The sequence below is a fragment of the Scleropages formosus genome, chromosome 22 (assembly GCF_900964775.1).
Source record: "Scleropages formosus chromosome 22, fSclFor1.1, whole genome shotgun sequence".
In the NCBI taxonomy this organism is placed as follows: domain Eukaryota; kingdom Metazoa; phylum Chordata; class Actinopteri; order Osteoglossiformes; family Osteoglossidae; genus Scleropages; species Scleropages formosus.
Genome location: NC_041827.1, coordinates 8838578 through 8851517, shown reverse-complemented (window position 1 = coordinate 8851517; position 12940 = coordinate 8838578). Strand labels below are relative to the sequence as shown.

General features: G+C 43.4%; 2 protein-coding genes and 1 non-coding gene across 4 annotated transcripts in view; 2 read left to right on the top strand and 1 right to left on the bottom strand.

Annotated features, from left to right (window-relative positions):
• The first annotated feature begins 16 nt into the window (after positions 1-16).
• Positions 17-12940, top strand: part of spryd3 (SPRY domain containing 3) — a 55632-nt gene continuing 42708 nt past the window's right edge. The window contains exon 1 of one of the 2 annotated variants that reach the window (XM_018725603.1): positions 17-74. The gene's annotated coding sequence lies outside the window, so the exon portion shown is untranslated. Of the gene's footprint in view, positions 75-2671; positions 2726-12940 lie in introns of those variants that run through there. The other variant, XM_018725602.1, reaches the window with a different exon arrangement.
• trnad-guc (transfer RNA aspartic acid (anticodon GUC)) lies at positions 4207-4278 on the top strand. The gene has a single exon. It is a non-coding gene; the product is annotated as a tRNA-Asp (tRNA).
• LOC108918417 (G-protein coupled receptor 182-like) lies at positions 5778-8205 on the bottom strand. Its single transcript, XM_018725604.2, has 2 exons — positions 8127-8205; positions 5778-7156 (listed from the first exon to the last, which is right to left on the bottom strand). The coding sequence occupies exon 2, from the start codon at positions 7151-7153 to the stop codon at positions 6074-6076; it is 1080 nt and encodes a 359-aa protein (XP_018581120.1). The 5' UTR covers positions 7154-7156; positions 8127-8205; the 3' UTR covers positions 5778-6073.

The following is a 12940-nucleotide window of genomic DNA, read 5'->3' as shown; positions in this document are numbered from 1 at the left end:
GTGTTTGTGCAAACAATGAGCTTGAAGGTCTGGACACAGCACGACAGAGAAAGAAGGACCAGTATCAGCTCCAAGTAGGAGATGAACATTGCACTTTTCAGTGTTGAATGTTAAAAATGTATGAATGTTAGAGGAATTTCTTTCAACAACGAAAAAGCAATAGATTTTTGACCTTGATGTGTATGTTTCACTGCCACAACATTGCATCTTAAACTGGAGTTATATAATGCAGTGCAAGACTTTAAATGTCCAATGAACCATAAGCTTGAAAGAAGAAGGATCTTTGCACAGAACAAGCGGCAAACTGCAGTAGATGGTGGGGGACTAGAATTTAAAAGTCTGCGTTTTAGCCTTTTTTAACATTCTTTTTTGACATTCTTTCCCCCAGCTCTCACCGGTCAATATCTACTGTCAGTCCTTGGTTGTCAGCCTTTTATTCTGTGCATATGTATACATGTGATGGGGTGCTGTGTGTCCTCAATGTACCCCACAAGTATGTACAGGCTCTTTTGTATCCAGCAAGTGTCTTAATTTAGCTAATTTATATTTGACTCATATCTTGAGCATGTGGGTGAGTGTTCAGATGATCAGCTCCACTGTCGCACCACAGTAGCATTACAGATGTGTGACATCTGCCAGACTGTATGTAGCTCTGTTCTCTGCTTACACAGTTCTTGTAGCAAGTAGCAGGGGCCTGATGGAGTGTTGGGACAGGGGATGCTGAGTATGTGTTGTTGCCTTTGGTGTGATGTGACTACAGAACCCTGAGATAAATGAATAATGCAATAATCTAGTTACTGAGTGCAGGGGTGCAGTGGCGCAGTGGCGCAGTGGGTTGGACCACCGTCCTGCTCTCGGGTGGGTCTGGGGTTCGAGTCCTGCTTGGGGTGCCTTGCGACGGACTGGTGTCCCGTCCTGGGTGTGTCCCCTCCGGCCTTCCGCCCTGTGTTGCCGGGTAGGCTCTGGTTCCCCACGACCCCGTATGGGACAAGCGGTTCTGAAAGTGTGTGTGTGTGTGTGTGGTTACTGAGTGGAGTATTATAAACAGGTGTTTTCATGCTTTATGAGTGTGGAATTGCGTTTCACATTTTTAACATGATGTTGCAGTGATGTTCTCTTCCCTTTTTAGTGTTTACGTAATCAGAATTGCAGTTTCTAATCAAATTTTGTGAACAACGTAATGCTCTGAAGTTAAGTTTTAACAGTGCCTCGGCTCTGAGAGGGAGGCAGTGGCCATTTGTATAAGCGGAGTAATTTTAATTTAAAATACATAACAGAAACACCCTCAAAGTGACAACAACCTGCATGTTCATGCCAAAAGACCACGTGTCAAAGATTGGCTGTTTTCATAAACCATCAGAAAGCATTGTTCATTGTGGTACAGTCATGAGTTCTGCAGGTTGCTATAATAAATGTGAGTAGCAGACAATAAACATAAGTAACACAGAATTAAGTGAAAATGAGTGCTTCAACTAAAAATTGCTTTCTTATTATGGCTAAAGACTAAACAGTTGGTGTGGCTAAGAAAATATTTTTAAAATGAGAAAAATCTATACAGACACAAAAAACTACATTGCTCTTACTACTGCTGTTGTTATTTTTAGTGATGCAGTATATTGTATGTATAACACTTTACTTGTATACAATGATGTTTGTAACATCTATGAGTTGTTTTAACTGCTTAAAAATTGTTAGCTGTTTTAGAAATTTCCATTATTTAACATTTTAAGTGATTTTTCTTCACTGGTAATATTTTATGTTCATCAGTGTTCATATACAATATAATTTATATATATATATACATACTGTATATACCAATGAGACTTATGCCAGTAAGTGTCATTGGTATAAGTACTTATAAGTAGTACAAGGATAGTATAAGTAAAAATACTGTATAAGTCTCTGTACTTACGCCAACAAGACTTTATACTGTATATATATATTTTTCCCATTTCAGGAAATATCAAACCATGACCCATACATTAACTTGAATTGCTGCCCTATTGGACAACTTTGACTTTTATTTGTCCGTAGTTTTTATTTCCTCCAGGAACTGAAAGAAAGCATATAAGATGTGTGTACAGTATAGCATTGTATAGCACTGTGACTCAAGCAGAAAGGCTCACCCATAACAAGAGTTTTTTTCAGAGTTGTAGCAGGTAAATCTTTGTTACAGTAAGCTTTAATTGGGCACATGAAAATGAAATTTAAGACATTCATCTTAAAATGTCAGACAGATTGAGTGAAAACAAAATAAGGTAAAATGGTACTTATGCCAATGAGACTGTGAACATAATGGTTGTGGCGCATTATGTCTCTTCTAGTGATCATACACGCAGGGATCTGATTGAGTGTCCTTATTGACCAAGATGTGTCCCTGTGAAATGAGCAGACGCCTTGTGATTCTACCTTGATGTACATGTGGTTATATTTTTAATGTGTAAAATGTGAAGAATCTCCTTTACTGACTCCAAAGTTGTCCTCTTTCTGCATGGTTTAATTTATTCTGATGGACAGTTTTTCTTTTAAAGATTACGTGAAAAATTTTGCTGCTCTACCCTGGTAGAACATGGGACAATGAAAAGCAGCAGAACAAATGTTTGACAAGAGCTCATTGTCCGCAGTGTAAGTAAACACGCCTGGCTGCCGTGGACGACTTGACGGTGCCAATCACACATTCATCTAGCAGCAGCAGGAAGCACTCTGCACATACATCTCCACACAGGTGAGAAGAGGCCCAACACATATCTGTGTTTCTTGATAGTCAACACATGATCCCACCTGAAGTTCCTGTTCTGCAGAGCACCTTTTTTCTGTGTGCCATCAGAGTCTGCATTTACATGTGTGCAAACAGACAGCAACAGGTTCATCATGGCTCAGTGGCAAGTCTCTGTGTGCCATAGACATTTCCTATTTGTCCCATAGTTGCATCTACTCGTTTAGCCAACGCTTTACTCCAAAGCAGCTTATAATGACTTGTTTATACAGCTGGGTACCTTTCACTAGAGTAATTTAAGGCAAGTGCTTTGCCCAAGGGCACTACAGGTAGGATGCAAACCGGTGACCTTTAGGCCCAAACACAGCCACTCTAACCACTACACTACCAGCTTCTCCTCGAACTTGTCTGTCTTCTTCTGAAGACGGACAGTGACAAACTCAGACATTGTATGTGTCCCTTACGCTTTTTATTTACGATGGAGATGATGCTTCCCGAGTCCCGGGGGTTGTGGCGGTGTGGCAGCGCGGCAGATTCAGCCAGTGCCCACTGGGTGGTAAATGTGGGATTCGAGTCCTGCTTGGGGTGCCTTGCGATGGACTGGCGTCCTGTCCTGGGTGTGTCGCTGGGTTAGGCTCCGGTTCAGGACAAGCAGCTGTTGACTAAGGAGGGATGGATGGCTTCCTGCGTCTGTTGACCGTTTCACATCTCTTATTAGGGGAGCGGCTTTTCCTGCATGGATTAATTTCTGTGAAAGATTGATTTAATGGGCTATCGCTGTATCTGTTCCTTAGGTATTTAAAGTCAAAAGCAAATTCAATGGCGTTCAGTCTTGTACTGTGAAAATTAAGTTGTTGCTAAAAGTAATTATTTGTTGGAACTTTATTTACACCTGTTTCAGGTAGCTAGGCTTACGATGCTAATGGTGGCAGTGAACAGAGAAAATTTCGAAAAATAGTCAAGACTTTGTGCGACTGTGCTGGTTCGTTCGTGTCGCCTTCCACTGTTCTACACGTTGCTGTTTAAAAGTGGCTGGAGAAAATGGTGTCTTCTCGCAAAATTTCCCCAAAAATTGTTGGGGAAAAAACTTCGCGAAAAGTGGTTTTTCGTGACTTCTTGGCGCCCTCCGGTGGACGAGTCCGCCTGACACGAGTGGGCCGCGTTTTCAGGGGTTCTTCAACCGACGCGATGTGCCACGCGCGCGCGACGGAGAGCAGCTCGAACCCCCCTGGGGGGGTGTCGTGTGAGATACTGAGCGCATGACACTGAGCGCTCGACCCACGCGTGGTCGAGATTCATATGCCCTCGAAGTGGTGCCTTATGACCTCCTCAGGAGTCCGTCGCGGGCGAAGGGTGGTTGTGTGGTTCCGATTTCTCACCGCCTGCGAGTCGGGGTTTTACTATAGTTCCTCAATCCCGAAAATTCTATTATATAGAGTCGAATTCTTGCAATAATAGATAGCACTTCACAAGAAAATACAGCTACCAGTTCCTCGTTAGTATAGTGGTAAGTATCCCCGCCTGTCACGCGGGAGACCGGGGTTCGATTCCCCGACGGGGAGAGGATTCATTTTCTTGGCAGCTGCTGCTTCACAGGCTCTGTATTGTCGGGGCCAGTGGTTTGAGTTCCGCTCCTGTTGTACGCAGGACGTCGACCAGGGTAAACTGCGTTCTTGTAGCTGTTTCCCTGTAAAACATCCCGTTTTGTTCATTCGCGTAATAATAAGCGGAGTTAAGGGCAGATCGCATGATGACGACACAGTAATCGTCAATTCACCAATGAACGGCACACCTAAAATTACACTGGAAGTGCAAAATCCATAATCTATGTGAAAAGCGAAACGCCACGTGGAAATAAACAATATTAACCCTGATAATATTTCAATACGGCGATCTTTTCTCGTCTCCGTTGTCTTGTATTATATTATATTCATTACGCTCAGCTTCACTTGTCGCGTTACGGCGTTTCTTTCCCCAACTCCACTCGCACAAACAAAACGTTTCTTTACACTCTTCACCACAGCGGCAAGCGATGCGTGACTGTAAGGCAGGAGCTCGACATGAAAGGGAAGGCGCGAGAGCCATCGATTGAAGAAGGAGGCGCGTGGCCGAGCCCCCCAGGGCCTACGTGCGCATCTGCAGCCTCAGTTTTGACAAGTCACAAAGGGGGTCGCAAAATTCCCAAGCCAAGTTAGTAAAAGATCGCGTTAATTAAATTGTTTTCGACTAATTACATGCAAGTCGCGTAATTTGAACGCGTTATAGCAGAACTGATCGCTACTGGGTCAGATGAATTGACACGCAACAGAACAGGCTGCAGTACAAAGAGTAAATCGTTGCGAATTTGATCATCATTTAACTTCTTTTTCTAGTCAATTAGACAAAGCTATCAGAGAAACAGTAAAATGAATGGTATTAGTAAAATAAACTATAAAAAGTTCAGTTTAGCCATTACGCCTTCCTGCAAAGGGACAGTGAAAGCGCGATACGTCGAAACGGGGAAATGGAGAGCACTTTGCATGCTGTTGTTTAGTAACACAGGTGTCAGTAGCATGTCTCATTTCCATTCTTATTCATTCATCTATCTGAGGCTTTTCTAAAAGCCACCAGATTGTGTCCATCCCATCACTGTGTACCAGCACAAAGCCACCCGAACCACAGCGACCAAAGGCCGTACTGGAAAATCGAAACATTCCAAAAACAAGAAATGATTTAAGCATAGATTTAATGTATTACTGTATTTCTCATAGCATTTTGTTCACAAAGTTATGCAGTTTTCAAAAATATATACTCAAAAATGGGAATTATTTGGAATGTCAGGTAAACTTTCATTAGCAGTTAGCTTTATGTGATGCTCCCAGAATCACATCACTGTTATTTAAAGGCTGAACAAGTTGAATATCTTTATGCATATATTGTTTTATTGCATTTTTCATAAAGGAGAGATTTTTTTTAAGTTCAATAATATATTTTTAAATGTAATAAACAACTGAAAGCAACCTTGGTGAAAAACACTATACAAAAGTGATTTTAAAACCTCTGAAATATGATATTTAACATGTAATATTTAGTCTTCTTGTCTTTTTCCACACATTATGAATACTTTATGAAACATATTGAGCTCCCACAGGGATTCGTAGTTGAGGAAACCGAAATCTCTGCCCTCCGGAGCATGATTCTGTTTCAATGGAAGCCTCTTTTTGCTTGATCAAGAGATGGAATGGGACAGACAGGATGTACAGTAGCATTACGGATAGACATTGCTGTGAACCATCACTCACATAGTGGCTGTGCCACAATGTCTTATGCAAGGAGGCAGGGCACCTACAAACTGAACGGCGTGCGAAAAAGTTCTCTTCAGGGGTTAACAGTGGAGTGGCTGGTGCTGGTGTTGCTTAGTTCTTGCTCCTTCTTGGCTGATGCTGGGCCCTCCACCATTCCTTCAGGGGACATGACTGGGTTGGGCTGGGCACCCCCTGCATACTGACGAAGTGAGAGCGCTAAGGTACGCGCAAGGTGTTGCCTGAAGCTCTGGTCGAGGAAATTGTACAGTATGGGGTTGGCCACACAGTGAAAGAGGGTTAGGCACTGAACTATGCTGTAGGAGACGAAGATGACAGTTGTGGTGTTGCAGCTGAAGAGGAAGGGGTCCTGGAGATCCACGATTGCGAAGACCTGAACTAGATGGAAGGGCAGCCAGCAGAGCACAAACACCACGGAGTACACGTGTACCAGTCGCACATCACGCTGCCTCTGGGCAGCATTCGCCAGCGCCTGTGCAATATAAATGTTGCAGCTAATGATAATTGTGGCAGGGAAAATAAACTGGAAGATAAAGCTGAGTGAGGAAATGGAGGTAAACCACTCTTCATAGCTCTTTTCAGGCATTACGAAGCATCCAGCCTCGTTCCACTCCAGGATAGTCACGTGTACATTCTCTAGAAGAGCAAGAAAAATGGCCAACAACCAGAGCCCAGCACTCAGCAGGCCCCGCCTCCACTTCTCCGCTGGGCCCCAGGTCCTCGAATTGGGGTACGCTATCAGCTTGTAGCGCTCTACCGTCATGTATGCCAGGAAGAAGGAGCTGCTGTAGAAATTGGACGCATAGACAAAGTGTGTGAATTTGCACAGGAAGGCGCCCCACAACCACACCTTGTCCAAGACCGCTTCCAGCATGAAGAATGGCAGCACCAGCACTACCATCAGGTCAGAAAAGGTGACATTGAGCAGACAGAAGAGCACACCACTGCGTGAGTGCCTCCGTCTCCAGTTCACCCACACAACCACGGTGTTGGCAGCCAAACCCCCCATGAACGGAATCAGATAAAGCAGGAACAAAGCGACCCGCCGGGAATTGTCGTCCACCTCCAAGTCGCAGTGGAATATGAAGGAAAATGTGTCATTTGCCAAATCTGAGCTGTTGTGGTAGCTCTCCATGATCTGTGGGGAACAGAGAAGACGTGCTCAGGACACTTTCCTCAGTCACCAATGCTGGCATGACAGCTGTTGCAAATGTGGAGTCTGTCTTTTAAATAACAAGGAGCTGGACTCTAAGTGTTATGAATATGCCAGAAATGTTGATACCAAGAATTAACTATCATCTCTTCCCAGATCATTTCCATCAATGCTCATTTCACACATCCAGTTCAGTTCTGAGTAGTATGAAATACTTTAATAAATGCGTATACTTTATACTAAGTTCCAATTAGAGGCTGTTAAGAGAAGTATCGAATCTCAAAATGAGATACAATGCAATAAAATTCTCACTAGTACAAGCTGCAGAGTATCTGTTCTCAGTGGTCTATGAAGAAGGAAGCACTTATATTGAGTTGGGTAAAATGAACAGTTAGTGCATATTAATATGTGTGGTTAAAATGGAATTATGTAAATTTAAAAGGAAAGTCACTTTATGACAGAAAGAAACTTAGGAACTATTAAAAAAAGAAAAAACAATATTTGTATCAGCTCATAGTGACTAGAATGTGTAACGCTACATTGTGTCCCTACAACTGAACATTTATAAAGAAAAAATATGTGCTTACTATAATATTTATGCTACCAGAAATGTCACTTCACCAATATATTTCTTATAACAGACTTAAACCAGTCACAGATTAAAGAGTTTATTAAAATCAGCATAGCACTTTATGAACAGCACTTCAATAATGCCGATGCAGTTGAACCCCAGAGTACGCCGTTAATCCCATCCCTGTGACTAAGCATATGGAAAACTGGTTTAGATTATGTGTCGCACTTGTGACACTTGCCAATTCTTCAGAAATTATCTTAACCTTTGAATGTATATGCTAACTGCAGAAATATTGAAAGACATTTGATTATTTGAATTATAAAACGGTTTCTTAATCTTTTTACTTTAAAGGCACAGCAGAAATAACTGGAGTTCACATACCTACGGAGCAGCAGAACTTTTGAATGAGGGATGAAGGTGAAATGGAGAAGAACAACACCTCCAGTGCGTTTTCAGGAACACCAGCTGGCAAAACAAATCCTGATTCCAACCAGAACATTCAGTGGCTATCTGTGTTCCGGCACAATATACAACAGGCCAGGCTCAAGTGGGAGGTTAATGACCCCCACTTGGCTCCTCCTACCCTCAAACTCTCTATGATTCCCTCCTCATCTTCACAGGAGAGGAAAGGAGAGGATTAAAAAGTCAAGAAGACTAGAATGAAGACTAACAGAAAGGGGTTAGGGGTTGTGGACTGTCCTGCCACTGAGAAAAAAAAGTCAAAGGTTGCATTCCAAGCCCCTCTTGTTTCCGACTCTGTACATTTAGCTGACACTTTTCTCCAAGCAACTCAAAATCTTAAGACACCTACAGTTTTTACCTGTTTGTACCTTGCTCAAGGGTACTACAGCTAGAGGTGGTATTTAAACATATGGTTCTGAAGGCAACAGTGCTATCCACTGCACCACCAGCTGCCCCCTCTACAGTTGGTTGCTGCTTAAACGGTGCTAATACACTAATTGACTTTGGAAATCGTGTGTCTGCATCTATATCTCTCCGTTTGTTGTGAAATGCGCTTTTATTTTCTCTGAGTTTTTTATTGCTTAGAGGAGAAGCATGTGCTAAATAAATAAACATCAATGTAAAAAAAACCCCGTGGATTTTTCATGTATTGTAATACACAGGAAAGCATTCTCAGTCACATGTGTCATTGTGACAATACCAGGAAACCTCTTATGTGTAATGGGATGGGGATACAGGGACAAATGAGGATGGAAGGGGTTGAGGAAGCCTGCAGCACAATAAATTTCACTGAGCGAGAAGTCCCTTTCACCCGTCCCTCACGCACATTATCTGCCAGTGTGGTCAGCGGTGTGGTCTGCCATTGCTCCGCTGGAACAGTACCCACCATCGTTTCATAAAGCTCTTGAGAACACAGACCCGTTCCACAGAAATGCTCTACAAAGACCTAAACGAGGACCTTTTTCTATCAAAATTTTCTGAGCCACGAATCATACAGCCGTCGACATTCTTGCGTCTGAACGGCTTGTTCTCTGTTCTTGATTCTCATTAAAAGCAACTTTTATTCAATGCGGCTTCTTCGCATGTACCTCAAATCCATAAGGTACAGCAATACTCTGCAATGAGATCCAGAAGCATAAAAGTCAGAGCCTCCCCCTTACCTGGCCTAGTGGACTGTTTAGATCAGTGCAATTCTGAGGACCTTAGGTTGCCGAAGAGACTTTGGCATTTGGAAACAGACATCTCTGAGCATTTACACTGGAACTGCTGTTTTAACTGTTAGGGAAAGACGTTTGCTCTGGACCGTGTTCCAAACCTCTTTTGGTTTGTCAGCATTTTCTGTCCCAAGACCAGTTCATCAGTTTTTGCCCTGTTTTCCTTCCTCCTGCCCTCCTCGCATTTCCAGAAGCGCTCTACCCCCCTTTCCTAAAGCAACAGGAAAGACTGTCAGCAGAATCATTGCTTCTGGAAGAGCAAACAAAACCTTTGACTCCGTTTCTGAGCAATGCAGGCCAAATAAAAAGTGCCCCACACCTCAGAAGGACTCCTGCTTCATTCCCCCGCAAAGCTGACATATCGGTGCGCTAAAATGACGGAACGGTGAGCTCTCCCCACCCATTCGTGAACAAAGTGACTAAAGACAAAGTCACATGAGCCACTCATAAGACCTGCTGTGTTTTAGGTCAGACATGCTGAATGTGTGTTAGGACTCACGTCTAACATTTCCAGCGCAAGATCTTCCCGATGACCCGAAGGTCCAGGTTTCACACGTAAAACGACTACAAGCACAAATAATTTTTCATGCTCAGTATGAAATTCAGCATGATCGGCAGAGAAAATGAAAACACGATTTTTACATATCATAACCCAGTTGCCACATCAGCTATAGCAAATCCTAGGGGTGTGTGTTTAGATTTCAAATGAAACGAAACTAACGACCTGTCTAACAGGACCAAGCCATCCGTTTAATTGCAGGACATTCATTTATTCAGGAGCATATTATGTGCCAGTAGGATACGCTCACAGCGCCTACAAATTGGCTTGAAGAGCAACGGCTTCTTTTTTTCTGCAAAATGAACTTTTTCCTGTTACACGAATCAGACTTGCTGGCTACTTGTAGGGGCTACCCTGGGATTTGGCTCATTAGAGTTTATTATCCAAGCATTTTTGGTATTTTAAAGACTGCGGCTTTTCCGCCGTGCATCCCCGAACCCACCGTTAGTACACAGTAGGTTGACAAATTGCAGTTCCTGGTACTGAATTTAACATAAAAACAGATAGATCCTGATATAAACAGACAATCTGCGCCACAAACTGCAACAGATGACACAAGTACTCCATGAGCGGCCTTTTCCCTGGTGTCATATGCTGTCAGTACATGAATGAGGCTCATGAAAGACACTTCCTGCTGCGGAGCACCTGACAGACACTTGACAGAAGACACTGATATCCGCATCTCACTTTCTGCTCCAATCCACTGCAATCATTTAAATTCCTCGTGACACATACTTGACTCTAAAAATTTCAGTTCACGATCGTGTTTGACACACGTAATGGGATATTAAGAAAATGACTAGTTTGATACACGTCAGATATTTGCCACATCAAATACTAGAAGAACTCCTCTCTCGCTCACTTTCCTTCACCGCTTTTTCTGCTCAGGGTCATGATGGTCCAGAGCCTATTCTGGAACCACTGAGTGCAAGGCTTGGAGGGGTTCACCCTGACGGGATGCCTGTCCATCGCAGAAGACCTTCTCTTGCATAAATACCACTGAATTTTTTTGTTCAATATACAAGAATATATTAATTGAAAGTAAAATATTATATAAACAGAAATACAGATTTTAAAAAAAATTACATGAAAATATGAATTTGAAATGGTAGGTGTCACCGTGAACTGGGATGAAAGGACCCAAGTGCGGCGTCGTTCATCTGGATTCAGAGGATCAGGCACGTTCTCGATGTCAGGGACAGGCGGGCGGTCGGTTGCTTGGCGATCAGGGTCAGAACGAAGATCCATGGATGTGGTCGAGAAAGAAAGCGAAGGGTCAACAACCGGAGAACGTGAACTGAGAACTGGAGGTGCGTACAAGCGAGGAGTTCACAAGGAAGGGCGGTTGTCTCTGACGAGATTCCGCAAAGGTATGGGAGCTGAGGAGGGTCTTTCAAAGGGTGAGCGGTTAATCAGGTGCTGGAGCAGAGTCAGGTGTTGTCATTTGAGTTGTGGGCATGGACATGACAGTAGGTGGCATGGTGGTTAGAACCGTCGCTTTGAAATCAGTAAATCCTGAAATTCAGAATGCTATTCCTTACCCTGAATTATTCCAGCAAATGTTGAACATCTGTGTAAATCACTGTAAATACTGTATCTTAGTATAGAAATCTAAGCTGGTGAACTGACGTGGACAAATGTTGCGGGTAAATAAATAAAGGCTTTCTGTTGAATTTAAATTTGCAAGAGGATGCGCAATTACACATAATGAAAATTAGGTGGCCATTCCAACACCATCTACAGACAGTAAACGTTCTCATTCGTTTATTCCGCTGACATCTTTCTCCAAAATAACTTTTAATACCAGATTTGTTCAGCGGAGTGGTGCAATCTGGGGGAAATGCCTTGATCAAGGGTCATAAAGCACAAGAGAGACTTTAAGATACATTCTAGGAATGAAACATAATCCCACATGTCCGTGCAAATTATAAGTGTACAATATAATAAAAAAACTAGACGCACACAGAGTAATTTTAAAGCCTTGTTGAGATTATTGTATGGGGGGGGGGCACGGTGGTGCAGCAGGTTTGGCTGGGTCCTGCTCTCTGGTGGGTCTGGGATTTGATTCCCGCTTGGGGTGCCTTGTGATGGACTGGTGACCCGTCCTGGGTGTGTCCCCTCCTCCTCCAGCCTTGCGCCCTGTGTTGCTGGGTTAGGCTCCGGTTTGCTGCGACCCCCGCTTGGGATAAGTGGTTTCAGTGTGTGTGTGTGTGTGTGTGAGATTATTGTACACTGCTAAGAGGTGAGCTGAAAGAGATATCATACTCATAAGGCTAGGAGTGAAACTCAGACAGGTTTTGTACTTATTAAACTTGTAATGATCCTCTAACACAGCGTCCACTTGGGTGAAACCTGCAGATACACCTGGGCATTTTTATTTTACGCTTCTTGAAGGTGACAAAGCAACGTAGTGTGCCGTCTAGTGGTAGAATTGATTTACTGCAAAAACGCTGTATCCAGAAGCGCTTACTGGAAGGCGAGGTCTCAAGGGCCACTGCAAAAACAGTATTTCACTTCTGTGGTTGTGTGAGAATGCCCCTTTGCCATGGACTTGTTTAACTGCGGTAAAGACTTCCACAGTGCTGACCAGAGGTGGGAAACTTTTTTCTGCAATTTGAGGTCGTTTACCCTGCATTGCACAGCAACCCCGTCCGACATTCTTCGGTCTCACCTTGCGGTCGTGCTTCCAGGGCACAGTCAGCTTGCGGCTGAGCACGTTCCTCTTGATGACACGTCAGGCGTTCGTGCTCTGCTTAGTGATTCGGTACATTCGCAGGACCCGAGGGAGCAATGTGCTTCCGTGGCACGTAACGATGTGCTGCAGAAGACGGCTTCATAATCCCATATATTTCACGTGAAGCAGCTCAGTAATGCAGTGAGACAATTTAGCAAGTATCTTGTTCTCGTACTTGTGCACAATGAATTGTGTTAGTTATGAGGCTTTTCCTTGTTGCACTTCT